Below are 17,910 nucleotides of genomic sequence, written 5' to 3' on the forward strand. Positions count from 1 at the left end.
CTGTGTTACTTGGGATTGCTGTTATAAATAGTTTTCAGTATTTGAAATATAATTTTAATCTAATTTTCATGCTCAATATCGGGAAACAAACTAACGAGATAAAGACGGTGCTAACAATGAGTCGTTTTGAAAAGTCTACCCGACAACAAACGTCAAAGCAAGGGGCTGAAGAAAACAAAAATTCCCGTACCAAGTTTTCAGTCAAGAAACCCGCAGGAAGAAGAAAAATGAAACGAGTGAAACACGTATAGAGGCAACATGGCGTCCTCATTGCAAAAATTTCAACCAGAGGCAATTTTTTAATAATCCTTAAAATGATATCTGCAGCTCGGGAATGTCAATCAAAGGGATCTTTGGTAGCATTAATAAATTATGGTTGGGCACTAAATGCAGAGTTTTCAGCATAATCCTTGTTAAAATTGATTCTAAATCTGCAGTATGACAACAACAGGTGCGTTTGGTAACCAAAATGTTACCCTATTTCGAGTCTGTTATGGGGTGAAGTGTTTAATTTCGGGAACCACACTGACGTTCTGGTACCAAAAATTTGGTACGGTGCGTTTGTATGCGATTTGACAGCTGGTTCAGTCCTCTGCGTCAAAGACGTCTAGCGGTGAATAGGTGAATTATACTTTTTTCTTTTCTTACATTTGTTTTTTTTTTCTTTCTCTTTACTTTTTCGGAATCAGCCAAGAAGAAAAGACATTTTCATGAAGAGAACGACAATTTTGGAATTTCTTTTCTAGAAGAGATTTTTGGTGCTTTTCTTCAAGTACCGGAATTCGGCTGCTGGTCATCCAAATAAGTGTGTTGGAATTGAATTGATCGATCTTGGATCGATCTTTGTGAGATCGATCTTTTTAATTCAAATTTTCGAATTTTTGGATCGATTGGAGGCTTGGAAAAATCGACCGATTTATTATTTTCGAACTTTTGAAGTTTTTTTTTTATTTATTTCTGAGATTTTTAATTTTTGTGCAGAATTTTGATTCCTGCACCATCCTGAAGACTGCTTTTCATTATTGGTGCTTCCATGCCAATAAAGTCGAAACCGGCTTAAAAGGTAGCTATTTTTACCTCTATAGGGGAGAGTGGGGATACTTGATCACCTTTACTTATTTTCACCATATCTTTTTGGAAAAATTTAGCAACTCGCCGTCTTTGACATTTTCTGACAGCTTGTAACTTCAAGTTTCTATGCTCCAAAAATTAAAACGATACTGGAACCCGTTGATGAACTAGAAGCATTTTCATGGGAGTAAAAAAATTGCGATTTTTCTGAAGTTAGGGGAAACTTGATCCCCTATTGAAGGAGACTTGATCTTTTATTCAGGAAGCCCTAATCTTTGTATAAAAATCAAACAAAACCCCAAGATAGAATGTTAATTGACTATTTTGGTCATGTTTGTTCTCATTTCACAATTTATAGCAGACATAAGAAGAAAATTCTATAACTTTGATTTTACATTCTAATTAACCGTACGCTAATAACATTGCATACTTAAAGGCGCTATTTTGTATAATTAAGAGAAAATTAATTATTTTTGTTCTTTTCTTCAGACAATTGTTTGATAAATATTAGTTTTTGGATAAATATTAGTAATTTCGTAATCAGCAATCATAACGATCAATTCAGAAGAAGAATATGCCGTTTGGAAGGGGGATCAATTGTACTCAACTCTAGGGGATCAATTGTACCCATAATCAACATTTTAGAAAACTTTTTCTGAAAAAAGTTGAGAGTTTTCCATTGCTTTGAAAATATGGCATTATGAAGTTCATTTTACCGCCGAACGATTGATACATTGGAACAAATATTTTTTTCATAATTTTCCCATGTAAGGAACATTTTAAAATGATGAAAAAAGATCTTCAAGTTACATTTTGTGAAATTTTTCAAACAGAGTTCAAATATTCAAACAATTATTTTGTTAAAAATTTTTAAACTACAAGCATTGTTATTTTGCTCATTTTGGCACATTTTTCTAGAACTTTTGATCTTTGTAAGACGTTCCAGTTTCGAGATATAGCTAAGGAATCAAGTATCCCCAGGGATCAAGTATCCTCATTCTCCGCTACTCTTGAGGTAAACCTGGACTTCCAAAAAAATCCTTAAACGGTCACTTGAATGAAAGCTTAAATATTAAGCCTCGAACTAAGCATCAGAACTCTAGAGCATTTTACTTATCAAAATTTTCGAGTCTCATAGCAAGGTTGTCGAAATCACAGAATAATCTGTAATTTCACAACATTTTTGGCGAGCTTCCGTCACGTAATCTGTGTCACAGACCACAGAATATTGAAAATTTTCTCAGAAGTCACAGAATTTCTGCATTTTGCTCATACTTTTGAAATTATGAATTTGATATCACTATTTATTTTTTATTTATATTTTTAATCATGAAATTTTATTACATTCTTTATGTTTATTTTTTTTCAATGAAATGTTTGAAAAACGATTCAGATTGTGAATATTTAACTTCACTTTTCTTAAAAACCATGACAACAGCGCCACAGAAAACTGTAGCCGAATTTCTATGTTAAATCATAGAATTACAGATTTTTATTTGTGAAACATACCAAATTCTTTTCAACATTTAAATGAAACCACAATCAAAGTGTTCGAAAAAACGTTCATTTTACATTTACATTTGAATTATTACATTCCTCAAGTTAATATTTTAATCTTGTCTCTAATCTGAATGAAAGTTATACATGAAAAATTAGGTGCTTGAAGAATTGAACTTGAGCCTTCCAGATGATAGATGGACACGATCAGGCTTGTAAGTGGTCACCATCGTTTGATTTTTTTCGGAGACATACATAACACATCGTTCGTGACAATCATGGAGAGCGCAATCGTTTGATCGGAGAGCAAAATAATGTCAAATGAAATTTTGATCTTTGTTGTGGTTAGTCGTTTGACTTTCATCCCTCTTGCGAAAATAATCATTCCACATTGTTCGACCAACACATCCAAACATCACCCGGCGCTGCAGAGTGGCGAATTTTTTTCAACAGGAGGGAGTGAATAGAAAAGATTGCATTTGCTTATTGAGTTTGTAAGTTCTGCTGCGTGAAAGAGATAGGCGATGTCGTAAACTGGCGGGAATTATGGTCGTTTGACCATCAAGTTATCGCTCTCGTGTACCAAGACACGACATTTCGTTCGACAATCACACAAAGAAGAATGAATGTCGTTTCGTTTGATGGTAGTCGACTGTTCGGCAAGTGTTTGGTCGCATTCGTTTGATGGCACGAACAATGAAACTGATAAAAGCAGGCTGTGCGACTGACAGAGAAAATGTCGATGGTTTACAAGTCTGGACACGATACCTTTGTGCCATGATCTGTAGCTGAAATGACGGTAAAATCCGAAGCCTTTTTTTAAATTAGCATTCCACCACCACCTAGTGAACTAACTTTAAATGCTTAAATTATTTTCATCAGTCATGTTACAATATTTAGACTTATTCCTACCTTACACGCTTATAATAACTTCAAAGTATGTCGTATGAAGAAATGCATATATTTATTCTGCTTTTGACATGTCATAAACACTCAAACAAAGTCATACAAAATTAAACATTCTGATTTTGAATTTGAAAACTTTTTTTTATTGCTCATACATTTGATATTCAAATGTATGAGTTTTCCTGTCGTTTTTCATTATTTACTTTAGCATATAGCAGCCCTAATGCAGTACTCCTTACACAAATTTAAAAGATCGATCTTTGAGAGATCGATCCTTATGCTTCGATTTTTAAGGTGGATCGATCTTGGAACCATTCAGCTAAATCGATTGGGCGCTCTGATCGAAAATTCTGAATAACGAGAAAACTAGTACCTTTAGCTATATATAATGTTCTAAACATATTTTACTGACATTACAAGGTTTCTATTGATATAAGTTTTATATTTATATGAAATTCATAAGAATTCAAAAGACTTAGATAGGTTTTACTTTTGGAGTGACACTCTAAGTCAGAAAAGAGAGTTTTTTTTGTCCAGGCTTCCAGGGTTCGTACATAAAAAAAGTATAGATTCAATATTAAAGAACTTTTGAATTCATTAAGAGTCCTCGAAGAAATTTTCTTTTTTTGAAGCTTCTGAAAAAAGTTACAAGCATTCAAACTTGCAATAGTGTCAAATTGACACTCTAATGTGGATGAGGGTTAAATCGAACTAAATCGATTGCTCTCCCGGTGGTGCTCTCGAAATCTGCTTTCCTATAGCAGCCTGAAGGAATCGCCCGGTTTGTGCTGATACGTAAGAATATTTTTATGTAATTTGTAGCTAAGTCATTGTTTTCATCATTTTTGGTGTTTTTCAGCTTTTCAAAGTTAATGAGGCCTAGTTCAGAATTAATTTAATGTTTAATGCATAGTGTGGTTTCAAAACGACGCTAAATTCAAATTATTTCGGAAACGCGTGGATATTGTTATCACGTTGATCATGTTAATAAAAAAAACTAAAACTTGAATGTTAATAAAAAAAACTAAAACTTGAATTTGGAAAATCGGTTCAATTAAAAATGAGATACAGCACTGCTAAGAAAAAATGTAACCTCTTTTAAAAAGTGAGATTTTTTTTCCGGTAATTCCAGGATTGCGGCCAAAACTCCCATGTGACCCTAAAATTATTAAACATGATTGAGAAGATTCATTTTTCACAATTTCAAAACTTATAAAATAATTTCAATACGCCAAAATATACTGAGATATGGGAATTTTAAAATAATGTCTTTTTTCGGAGGTTTTTTGTTTAAAGCTTTCTATAGGTCATCTGCTAAGTCAAATCGATTTAAGTTTTATATTTTCAAAATCTTGAATAAAGTACCTAAACAATGAATCTAAAATCATAAATATCGGCCAAGATATGTAACCAGGGGAACGAAATCAATTTACTAGCCAAAACTATCGAAAAATAATTTGTTTAAAATTTTGCGAACGGCATGGGAAGTTTAATTTGAAAATACAGCTTTTCTTTTTTTTAACATGCATTAAAATTAAGAAAAAAGTAAACCTAGCCTCGCTTTTTTTAATATTTTGTGAGTCTAGAGAAAGCACTATTTCTAAATTATACTGATTAAAAACAATAAATACCTAACAATATTTTGGACAACAGTTTAAAATAACTGAACTTTTTGCATTCTTGAAAACGTTATCTTTAAAATATTAAGTTTTGGAGTGTTTTTATTTACCTGAAGTGTGTGTAACCTGAAGTATAAAGTTTATATTATAATGTATTCGATTGAAAATTCTAAAAACATGCTTTTTCCAACTATCCAAATTAGATCTTCCTGTTTTCAAAACACAATTTCAAAAATTAATTATTATTTAGGTGGGGGGTGATTTGCCAATCGTTGCACAGCTAAGCACATAATTTTGGTGTTTATGCTGTATTTTAGTCATTTCAACCAAATTCACTCGATTTTTTTGTCGATGTACTCATACAGGATTGGTGAACAAGATCCAAAAGTTCAAGTGTTTGAAAAAAGTGACATAAAAATTAAAAAAATCATTTAAAACAGCTTGTTTGTGCCCAATAGTTGCACAGGCAAATTTTGTGTCGTGCATAATGTTGTCCGATTTTTTCCAATGGTTGCACATTTAAAAAATCAGTCACCATGAGGGCGAATAGGCTGAAATTTGTTACGAAAGCTTATTATGAGAACGTCTAGTTCAAATGCAATCTAATTTTTAGACGGCTCCTTATGAGGGGGGGGGGGGGTCTTCCATACAAACCGTCCAATGCACTTTCCAATTCCAATTCGGCTCCAAAAAAACACAAAGCAACCGGTTTATTGTCTGGAATAGCATTTATCACACGTGAAGTTTTCTCAGAAACTCAAAGCCATTTGAGTGGAGTGTTATTTAACTTAATTTGCCCAGTGTTGAGCCTTTTTCCTTTAATGTCCTACCAACATAAAATTTTATGTCTTTAAAATCCCATAGAATGAACTGAAAGGTATTTAATGCTTAATTTTTAAATGGCTATTAACAGGTGAAAAGATAAGAGAACGTGATCTATTTTGCCCCCTTTTACCCTCATGAAGAAGATGCGATTTTATAAAACAAATGTTTTAGAACTCACTTGAAAGTCGATCGATTTTTACATAATGAATCTTAATTTAAAACTTGAAAATAGACACAACCACGCCCAAAGTTTCAGATCGTTTGACAGATTTATGCTCATGATATACAATTTTGTATAAGATTTTTTTTTTCGAAAAGTTAGTTGATTTAAATATCTTTTTCATATAAGTGGATTTATTTGTAATTGATGTAACCTCTGTAGCATTTCTTCAATCTTCAGGAAACAATCACATCACATAGAAATGCTTCCCAAGAGTTTTCCGGCTGAAAAACTGTTTTGGATCAAATTAAGTTTCACAAAGCAATGACTGTTTAATTTTCTGGATGATAGGGGCCAAATAAAGCTTCACATAGATGTCTCTAGTGACGGCAACTCGACGGCAGATTCGAATTCCTGAGAAAATTGCACGTCAGATAAGTAATATTTCGGGTCTTCCAACCTTCGACTTCTAGTTTTTGGGATTAAGGGTCGTGGTTTTCCTCCTGTATAGTATTCTGACAATATTAATAACAATATGAAGGGGATCGTTGTTGACATAGAAGAAAATTCTTTTAGATTTGTCGTCCCGAAATCAGAGAAACAGATTTTTTCAGAAAAGCTTTTAGATTCTTTGCATACAATGTTGAGTAAATGGTCGGGATAAAGGATTTCAAATAAATCTAATATAAAAGTAGTTCTCAAAGCCAATGCAGTTGAATTGACTTTGACACTTTTCAGACAATACAAATTGCCCGACTTTCATACATACGTAAGTTTTTTCAACGAGTTTAATAATTTCACATTGAAAAGTAATCTAAAATTTCAGGATTTGCTTTCTGAAGCTTTCAATAATTCCATGACATGTTTTTGCGAAAGTTTCAAATCATCACACTTATTGGCTATGCAAAGCAGTATAATGCGATTTTTATTTTCATCCGGTTAACCAGCTTTCAAGTTAGCTGTCAAAACACTAAAATTAAAAAATATTTACCTATTGTAAATTTTTTGTATGACAACGAATATCATTTCTGGGGTACAAGTTAGGTTTAGTTTTTGTTCACATGCAATGTATTGCAATAACCAAGAAATATTTTAAAAATACAAAATTATGTTTTTTGAACTTTCAGTGCGTCTCTGATGGTTTTTGAATGAAAAATTGGATTTTACTTACTAATTCAAAACACGTTGTTATAATTCAGGACTTAATCAATCGCTTCCAAAATTTTTATTGCTATTTTTAGCTGTAAAAACAACCAAAGAAAGTTATTGGAGGTACATATACGCATTTATAAATTTGAAATTTCCAAACAAATTTTGCAGCGGAATTATGTACAACAATGAGGCAGGAGGAGATTGAGCGGACCAATTGTTGCACGATCCAACATATTTTCTGGTTAAGTATGGATCATAACTTTTTTTCAAAATGATGATGTTAAAATTGTCCAACAAACGTTTCGTATAGAAAACTGATACGAAAAATGTTTTGTTTTGGCGTAAAACCTTATTTGCCGCAGAAGGAATGTTAAGGTTTTTGTTAACAATTAGCACAAAAACCGCGCGAAAAAAACAAGAAAAATTAAAACTGTCGTAAGATACACACTTACCTGCAAAAAATATCACAAAAGCCTCATATTATCAGAAAACATTCCGAATTACATGATTCAGTATTATTTTTGAGGAAAAGTTGAAAAACAGCTGGAATATTGACAATTTAAGTCATGCTGTGCAACAATGGGTTAGGGGACAACGATTGGCAAATCACCCTAAATACAAAGTGATTTCAAGAAAAACTTTTTATCATTCAGCTATATTTTCAATTGTTCCACATACAGACCCCGTTTGTTTTTGGAAAAATTCGATTTTGGCAACATTCGATTTTGGCAACATCCGATTTTGGCACATGTGCCAAAATCGAACGGTTTTTGGAATCAACATTACTTTTTAGTTTTCGTTATACCGGGACCAATTTAATTTAGACAAACACCATTAATACTTTTTTATGTTCTGGAATGGTGATAAAATGCAACAATAAAAACAAAAGATTTAAAAAAAAAACTATAAAGTACTCAAAAATGACAAAAAGATGAAAAATTCAAAAAGTTAAAAAACAAAATCAAACAAAAGACTGAAAAAGACAAAAAACAACTAAAAAATGATGAAGAATGACAAAAACAGAAAATATGTCAAATGAAAATAAACATTAGAAATAAAATAAGAAAAGTGCAAAATGCATCAAAAACATGATGAAAAATATTAGAAATGACTACAAATGGTCGGAAATTGACTAAAAATAACGTTTTTGATAATAATTATAGTTATTTTGTAAAAATAACTAAAATTGAAGTTGAGAAAAAAAAACGTTCGATTTTGGCAACATTCGATTTTGGCAACACAAAATGTTGCCAAAATCGAACGGGGTCTGTATAGTTAAAAATAATCAACAACAGGTCATTTCTAAATTCCTCCAGCCCTGGGGCCTTAAAAGCTTAAAACTCATTCATGATTTATTAAAGTATTTCTAAGTAACGTTTACATGAGTAAAATTAAACTTTTTAAAACAAAAAATTCAGTGAACATCACTGCTAGGGGCCTTGCGATTTATTGCATGACTACTTTTCATTCAATACTTCACGAGGCACAAGCAGTGATGTAAATTGATTTTTCTGTTTTTGAATGCCAAAGACGTTACTGTGAAACCGCTTATAACTTTTTGTCCTATAAGATACGAAGTTAAGGTCTTCGACAAAGATGTTTAGCGGATAATTTCCTTTAGCGAATTTAAAAAGTGTCACAAAAACCGTGAGCAGGATCGGATTCACATGAGAAACAGAAGTTATGTTGATTTTTTAGTACAAAATATTCAATTTTTTCATACAAACCTAAAAATTTAATTTTACTCATGTAACGTTCCTTAAAAAAGCTTTTAAAACCCCAGGGTTTGAGAAATTCAAAAATGACCCCAAATTGTCTCAGTCCAGCTAGATTAATTAATTTTTTTAAGTGATTCATGTACTGCCCCTACTTTCATAACAGTCCCGTATGCAAAAACAAGCAAGCGAGAAAAACAGCTTTTTCTGTTTAGAATATATTTTTGAATTGTGACCACAATGTTCAGTATAAACGAAAATCGTTTGATGGAAGGTGTTCTAGGTTGTCATAATAAATCGTAAGACCTGAAATTTTCGAAATTGGGACATTGATAAGGTCGGGAGCACCATTTTTATTCGTTATGGGACTGTTATGCGAGCATATTTGAGACCTTTTTAAAATCTACTCGCATAACAGTCCCACACAGAATATGTTTTGCTTACCAAGCAACTTCCTTAGACTTAAATTTGATCATTTCAGAACTTCTAAACGCTGTTATCAGAAAAACAAACATATTTTTGAAAAAATATCGTGAATTCCTCAATGGAAGTTCGATCTTTTTAGGATATTGATTGCATCTGATAGTTTTTCGCTGAGGAAGACATTCCTTCCTTCTTAATGGTTTGCTTTCGAAAACTAGAGTGCATAATTCGACATCAAGAGAATTGAATCTTTATTAAATGATTCAAAGCAATAAATCAAAGACTATTTCGCCGAAAGAAACATTGAAAAGTAACTAAATCCGTGGTATTTCACATATGGGACTGTTATGCGGGTATATTTTATATGGGACAGCCACAAGTTGATATTTTTCTCGAAATTTCTAGAACAAAATTTCTTTTTTTATAGTTTTATATTGAAGCCCTTTGTTCAAAATGACGAACTGTCAGGTTAGATGAAAAATGTCGAAAATTCATATGGGACTGTTATGCGAGTAGGGGCAGTGTAGCTTTAAGTAAAATGACTTCATTGATTTTTTAAAGAATAATTTCTAGAGGAGTTAACTGCCGTTCCAAGCGAAACTGTCCCATGTGACTTTTGGGTTATTTTCACTTTTTTGCTGGAAACACTCTTTTTTAGTGTTAACTTTCGAAAAAAAAACACAAACAATTATACTTTGTTCTGCACTTATACGAAATTTTCATCAAGGTGGTTGTCTCTATGTTGATGTTTCTACGCAAGAATGTCACACTAGCAGGGCTAGAAGCGACCATGCGGTAAAAAAGTAGGGCAAAATAGTTACTTCGAAGTAAAATTAGTGACCAGATCAAGACGAAAACTAACTAAAAAGACTGTTGGTCTCACTTGTAGCAAAGCAATATGTTGGACAAAAGAGGAACAATTAAAATGAGCTTAGATAATTTAAGAATAGCGACCGCAGAATCCTAAAGTTCTAAAGAAACAATGGGAGGGAACCAAAAGATCGTACTGTAAAGACTAGGATAACTTAGCCCGACATGAACTGCGAGTTTATCCATTTTCTTTGAAAAAAAACCCACAAATTTTGAAAATGTTTTTGAAAAAAGTTAACAATTCGAAATAAATTTACAGAAACCGAAATTTTCAACAAAATTGTTATATGTGAGAGATCTACAAATGCAAATAAAAAACCAGCACATGTTAAACGATAAATTTAAAAAAATTTCTTGAAATTGAGTTAAGATTTACATTTATAGAAATTTCGTTTCATGAAAGTGTCATGAAATTAAAAATTGGGAGAACCTCATGAAAAAGTGACAAACAATGATAGAGGTTTGAAAGAAGTTAAAGAACAAAATGTTGACAGAAGATTGACAATGACTTAAAGAAGCTTAGCGAAAAAATTGACTTAAGATGATAATAACACAAAAAGGCTAAATAATTTTACGAGACTAATCTACAAGGTATATCTAATATAATTTTTCAAATTTAAACTAACTCAAAAAGAATTTACTTACAAAAATGGAATATTTCCTAAGAGATTCACTGCAGACTTTGTTGTATGATTTACGTATCAATCATTAGAAAGATTTACTAGAAAAAAAAATGTATTCAAAAAGGAAGGAATTTAAAAAAAAAAAAATCATAAATCCAAGAAACACCTCAAGGATCCAAGAAACACCTCAGAAATATTGTACCCATCCAAGAAACACCTATTGGAATATTGTAGAAAATATATCAGTAAACCTCTAAAAAGGTACAAAAATTACTGAAAGTTATCGAAAACTTCAAAAAGGGTTTGAAATCTATGTACATCTACCAATCTTTCAAATGATTCAAAAATGTCTAGAAATAAGGGAACTTAGAAATGAAATATCTGGTATTTTCGATTCAATTGAGTCACTTTCACAAGTTTATCTTCCATTTAATACAACTAAGAGCATTGAATGCATGGAATGTTTCCTGCCATGTGATTTAGTGCACTGTACAGATTTTGATTGATTTTTTTTTTAAATTAAGTTGAGAATTATTTTTAACAAATTCAAGCTTTTAAAGTCATAACACTTCAAATCTTGGTTAAACATGTTGTAATAGTGTCACTTTAGGAAATATTTTTTCTTGACACGAATGCCAAAACTTTGATCAAGTGTCAGGAATTAACAAAAAACTAAATATTTTTTTTGTTTAAATTCCAATTGTCATCCATATAATGTTGTGTAAGCGATATATCAAAGCAAAACAAATCAATAATCTTTCTTACTGAATTTGAGCAATTCTCTCAATTTTGGTCGTGTGAATTCCCACAGGACTCGGAAGGAAAGAAAAGGAACCCGTCAAACAAATATCAAACGAATAACCTAATAAACTAATGAATAGATACATACCACTTGTCGTAAAACAATAAAATGTTTTTAATAATGAGTAGAATAGAGTTAAAAAAAAATAAGCTCAGTTGTAAGGAAATTATATACAAAATAGTGACTTTAGGGACAAAATTTCAAAAAAAGTAACCTCTGAGTGACCAGCCTAAAAAAAGTGACAAAGTTACTAAAAAGTGACCAACTTCTAGCCCTGCACTAGAGAAAATTCTATGAAAATGCAAATTTTATCAAAAAATTCTCTTAAGGTGAGTTTAAACTGTTGAATATAATATTATTCACTAAAAAGAACACTAAAATAGAGGGCGGAGGAGGAGCAAGAAGCCTTGAGTGTTTTATTCAGAGAAATTTTCACTAAATACTTTTCGGTAGGCACTTCTTACAGGATCCATACTCAACTATACATTTTTATAAACAAAGAAGATCGTTTTTCTCAAATAACGGCTTAACTTGAATTTTTGGGAAAAAAGAAACTATACAAGCTTTTAAAATAATAGAAAAATTTTAGCCGTGTGACAGTTTTTCGTAGAACTAGCATCGGTATGCGTTCTGATACTCTAATTTGCAGTTTTTTTGTAGGAAATGTATTTTTTTTTGGCAGAAAACATTGTAAAATGATTAACTTGAACTGTTCACTTTAAAAAAACTATCGGTGAATTTTTAGTTTGAGAGAAAAATTGGAAATATAGCTGAAATTTCAATCGTGTTTTTCTTGTTTGCACGTTTTTCCACATGGAACAATCTTGCTTGGAACGGCTTAAGAAAATACAGTCAGTGTATAATAGAAATTCTAAATGAGCATCAATTTACATAACGATTCAGTTGAAATTTTAATCTATTTAAAAAACTATAACAACAGACAGCATTGTTATTTTTTTTAATTTTAACCGTTTGGAAAAAAAATTTGGTTTAACAAAGAAATTTATTAGTTTTAGGATTTAGAGCGCAGATTTTAGGTGGTTTATCATTTACCAAAGTGATTTCTTTGCAACATAACCCCTTCTCCCCTAGCACTCAGCGTGAGATTTGTGCTTGGAAGTGAAATGAAAGGAGAAAATTCGTCAATGATCACACAAATTGTGCAGTGATTGAATTTGTGGCAATTTTTTAGAGAAAATTAGTAGGTTTGAGTTGAAATGAGAGAAACCAGTGCTCAGAGAGAGTGAAAATGTGCTAATTGTTGCAAATTGTAGCAATTTGTGAAGCAGTTGTGGAGTTTTGATCATTACCACTCCAAATGCAAAGAATTCTCTCTTAATTTCAATCCCTTGGCTGTAAGCGACACGCGATGTACACGCTTCAGGTAGAAGATCGTACCTCGAGTCATTACGAATAGAGGTCGGACCTTGGTAGGTGCCGTATAGGAGTACGCATATGCTGGAGGTGGCTTCGTTTAGAAAAATTGTGGTGCACTAGACTGCCCCAAATTTGTATGAGAAATTCAAAACCTGTAAAATGTTATGCGCTGCAGGCTAAAATTGATCCTAGGCCTAGTACAAGATCTCACGCCAAATTTGGGCCAGATCGGATCACCGGAAGGGCTCAACGAGCCTGAAGTTTGTATGGAATTTTGACACATTTTGTTCGGGAGAAACATGAAAAACCAGTTTTTCATCAATAACTTCGGTTTTCTCCGGCCGATGTTTTTCGAAATCAAGTTTTCTTGAAGCCCAAATTATGACAAATATTTCATCCGAAGACTGAAATTCGATTTGAGTTAAGATAAAAAAGTTATAAGGCTTCAAATATGGGCTAACTTTTTTAAGGGTGGTATTCATCATTGTTAATGAGTCGAGCCGTTCGAACATTTCGACGCAGCATGAACCGTGATGAATACCTCGCTCAAAAAAGTTAGCTCATTTTTGAAGCCTAATAACTTTTTTATTTTAACTCAAATAGATTTGCAGTTTTCGGATAAAATGTTTGTCATAATTTGGACTTCAAGAAAATCCATTTTCAAAAGGAATCGGCCGAAAAAAACCAAAGTTATCTATGAAAAACTGGTTTTTCATGTTTCTCCCGAACAAAAAGTCTAAAAATCCCATACAAACTTCAGGCTCGTTGAGCGACCCCTTCCCGTGATCCGATCTGGCCCAAATTTGGCGTGAGATCTTGCACTAGGCTTAGGATTAATTTAAGCCTGTAGCACATAACTTTTTCAAAAGTCGGGTCATTTGGGGCACTCTATGGTAGCTAGCACGAGTATCTCCTCCCATCACCAAAAGAAAAGTTAGAGGATGCAATCAAATCTATCACTAGTTTTTCGTAGCAGTCATTACTAATTACATGCATCGAAGTAATTGATTACATAAATATGTCGTGAAATATGTTCAGTAGTTTTATTTGGTTGTGCTACCATTTAATAAAATACACATTTCTCATATGGACCCTTTCTTCCTCTCATTTCGCAGTGATCTTGAGTACAGGAAATACAAAGCTTGCACCTCACCGCTGATTCCGATTCCACCGGCGATCTATTCGGAAGTTCCGCGAGCGCTCAAGTTCATACTGTGCTGCGAATTTCCACTATACGATTCGCTGGACAAGCGGCGCAAAGAAGACGGCCCATTCGCCATGACTACCTCTATATCAGTGGCCCATTCGCACTCGACGCATACCTAGCAATCGGGAGGTGGCCACAATCATCCGGTGGTATCCTCATCGTCGGCTTACCACCACCATTACCACCATCATTCGCAGCATCATCACCACCATCAGCAGCAGCAGCAGCAGCATTACCATGAAGGAGGAGGAGGAGGGGCTTCCAATTCTAAAGATAGGAACTCGATCGGGCGAGCGGCCAGTTACTCGTCGAGCCATCGGAGTGGCCATAGTGAAAGGCGCGGAGAAAAGTCCCACCACAGCAGCCGAGACTTTGACGATATTATGCCGGAACGGATAACCTGCATCGCAAGCAGCGATGGGAACTATATCACCGGCTCAGCACAGATTACTACCATTTTGTGATCTCGTTCACTGTTCGACGTTAACTACTACTGTAAAACTGGTATACATTTAGGCGACAAAGGTATATAGAAAGTGTGTTACATTTCTGTTAATTAATGGTTGCAGATTCGCGTTTCAATTCGCCAAAAATTAATCCTTCCGTGGAACAAAAACGCAATTCTTGAATTGTCAGTTGTGTGCGCGCTTGTTTTAGTAATTGCCAAACACCTATGATGATGTTTAGGAAAAAAAGTTAACATAGCGTAAGGTGACCCCGGACACCGTTCGCGCTCATAATATAAAGTCGGTTGATCAACACTTTACCGAAGCCCGATTAATTTTGCCCACGAACAAGTGCTAATAGTTCTCACTTAACTGACATCTCTAGCGATGCAATAATCAAACCCTTTCGAATCTTTTCCTACGCATAGTTTTCTAGGCATTTAGAACTGACACATGAATCTGATTGAGTGAAGATTGAATGATTGACTAAACGTTCCAGTCATGAGTGAATATTTTAAATTCAGCAGGAAATAATGATTTTTTGTTAGTGTCAAACGTTTTGTACTAAGTCTGAAATATGACATAGACATGTTTTCTTAAAAAACTTTTCAACATAAGGGAATTTTATTAATGCTAACCTTTAAAAGCCTTGAATTTGAATCTCAAACCACTCAATTAGTTTCATGTGTATGTTAGCTCCAAAAATATACAAATGATATTACAAAAGTATTTAGCCCCGCATAGCATGTACACTCTACTAAAATGTTTAAATGTGATTTGAATGTTTCGAAAGATTTATGTAGGTACCTGTTATTAATAAACTTCGAATTGTTTCCTACCAGGCCTTTTTTTCTTTATTAAAAATATTCAAAATGCATTCAGTCAAATTAGAAATCCACATTATTATTTCCATAAAATTCTGTTCACTTCCATAAAGGCAAAATTCGAAAATATTCCAACAATTCATACCTTTTAAACGCGTTTGAAGAATCCTCGTGTTTTTGTTTCATTCCGACGGTTGCTAATTACGATAAAAATGCTAGTTTTTCAATGGTTTAACATAGCATAACATCGCAAGATCAAAAGATTTTTTTTAACACAAATCTTCCCTACGCATATCTTTTCCATTAAAACGCCACTTGATTGCCAAATAATGTTCTTAAGTTTTTATTCAACCATTCGGAATAAATTCGACTTTTATATCAAACTATCATAACATGTCAACCACGTCCACGTCTGAGTTTTCTCTATAATAGTCACAATTTATCTTGGCGTATGTCAATGTTTCCTGCTTCTTCTCGATAGTCTGGGTCTATTACCAGTTTATTCCAAAAAAACCTATGCCAAGCACTTTTTTAGCTTATATTTATAGTGAATTCATCTATTTTCAACTTTTTGCCTGATAGAATAATTCATATTAAATTCAAATAAACATCCATACATTCAAACTTTATCGCTGTCTGTGTCAACAGAAAATGGCTCAGTCTAGTTTCGTAGGATGTCGTTACGAATATTCGCCCTTCCAAAGGTTAAGCTCGTAAGAGCTCTCATTAACGTCGATTGTCGGGCAAATTGGTGGATTCACACACGTAGGGCTCGCTCGCTCCGAAGCATTCAAATCACAATTGGACTCAGTTGGTTGCTCTTGAAATCTCTCTTGTCTTTCTATCCATCTTTCCGTCAACTTCAGCACCTTTCTCAACAATCCCACCATAAAGAAAACCCTTAACGTAAGTAGAAGTTATAGTAGCATGTAAGGAAAACCATACTGAAACAACAAGCAAAATCAAACAACCAAACATTGCACCCTCATTGCAGAACAAAAATGCACAAAAATGTAATAGAATCAATCTGTCTATATAACCACAGGTTAACGAAAATGTACGTAGTTTGTAGAGCTATTCTATGGATCCTTTAACTACCAAAAGAAAAAGAAAACAAGTTGTACTACGAATTTACACTCACCTTATCCCAATATTTAGTCCAATCTATATACACTCTTACCTTCCGACTTTAACTAACAAATTCTTTCCTTAACTTGCTCCATAGTGTATAGAACGACTCGACAATGTTATATTAAATTGCAAAGAGGAATCAAATAAACTAAATAGTTAATTCTACAAAACAGTAACTAAATATATATTAAATTGAAGTAGTAAAATCGGTAAGAAAATATTTGTATAGCCAACTTTGCGGTGTTCAATATACAAACAATGTACTTGTTAAACTATAAAATACAAAATAAAGAAACAACAACTTATAATCCTAGCATACACAAGAAAATGAATATCAAAATCGCAACATAATAAGCAAGCAAAACGTCAAACCATGCTCAATCAAAGTGATTTTTCTTTGGTCAATTGAATGATAAAATTTCAGATTACAATATAAACCAATTATATCCTTGCACCTAACGGCGAACGAATGCAATAATGCACCGCAGCGAATGAATTTGCAAATTTTTGAACATCCCTGTCGTAGCGAGAAAATAGAACACGTGTCCTCAATTACCCTCATAGATAGGTTTTCGAAAAGTATGCGTCTGAAAATCAGGAATGGAACAACACAATACAAGTTAAGCCGAAGTTAGGAACAGGGCACAGGCCACTCAAGACAAAAAGATTGAGATGGCCAAAGCTACGCTTACACACTAGCTTGAAGACAGAAGTATTTTATTAAAGCCAAGAGGTATATTTCTTACGATAATAAGCTAAAAAACAACAGATAAAAAGATCTAGTCTAACAAAAGTAGCATAAAGATTGTGAGAGCTGATCATTCATTACAAGGGATACTGAGAAGCAAATGCAAGAATATATTATTAAATAATTTCAGATAAAATAATAACATTTAAAAGACTAATTGAAATTAACAATGTTACATTGACGATAGAGAGATGAATTATATTTAAATATAATGCGGAAGAACAAAATGTACCTATATAGTAGCATATATATTATGAATTAAAAAGGTGACTAAAGAAACTGGAGAATGAGTATATTGAATCAATTCCTGGTAGTCGTATGATGACTTTCCATTCTGAAGCCTCGAAGGAAAATTCCCTAGCAGCTGAACTTCTATTGAAGTAATTGCACCTACAGAACAAAAAACAAAGCTGAATATCGCATCATGGCCTTCTTGAGGTTGCTGAATAAAATCAAAAGCTGTATGATATATACGTAAACTCATTTCTTGGGAGCTGTCGCATAAATCTAAGCA

At 33.1% G+C, this 17,910-nt stretch overlaps 1 protein-coding gene across 1 annotated transcript in view; it reads left to right on the forward strand.

The window, feature by feature from the left end:
• Window positions 1–17,674, forward strand: part of LOC129754200 (uncharacterized) — a 99,118-nt gene extending 81,444 nt beyond the window's left edge. The window contains exon 5 of the mRNA XM_055750094.1: window positions 14,156–17,674. Coding sequence (XP_055606069.1) covers window positions 14,156–14,366 — 211 coding nt within the window. The 3' untranslated portion in view covers window positions 14,367–17,674. The remainder of the gene's footprint in view (window positions 1–14,155) is intronic.
• The last annotated feature ends 236 nt before the right edge of the window (window positions 17,675–17,910 follow it).

This window comes from Uranotaenia lowii, chromosome 3 (genome assembly GCF_029784155.1).
Source record: "Uranotaenia lowii strain MFRU-FL chromosome 3, ASM2978415v1, whole genome shotgun sequence".
Taxonomy (NCBI): Eukaryota; Metazoa; Arthropoda; class Insecta; order Diptera; family Culicidae; genus Uranotaenia; species Uranotaenia lowii.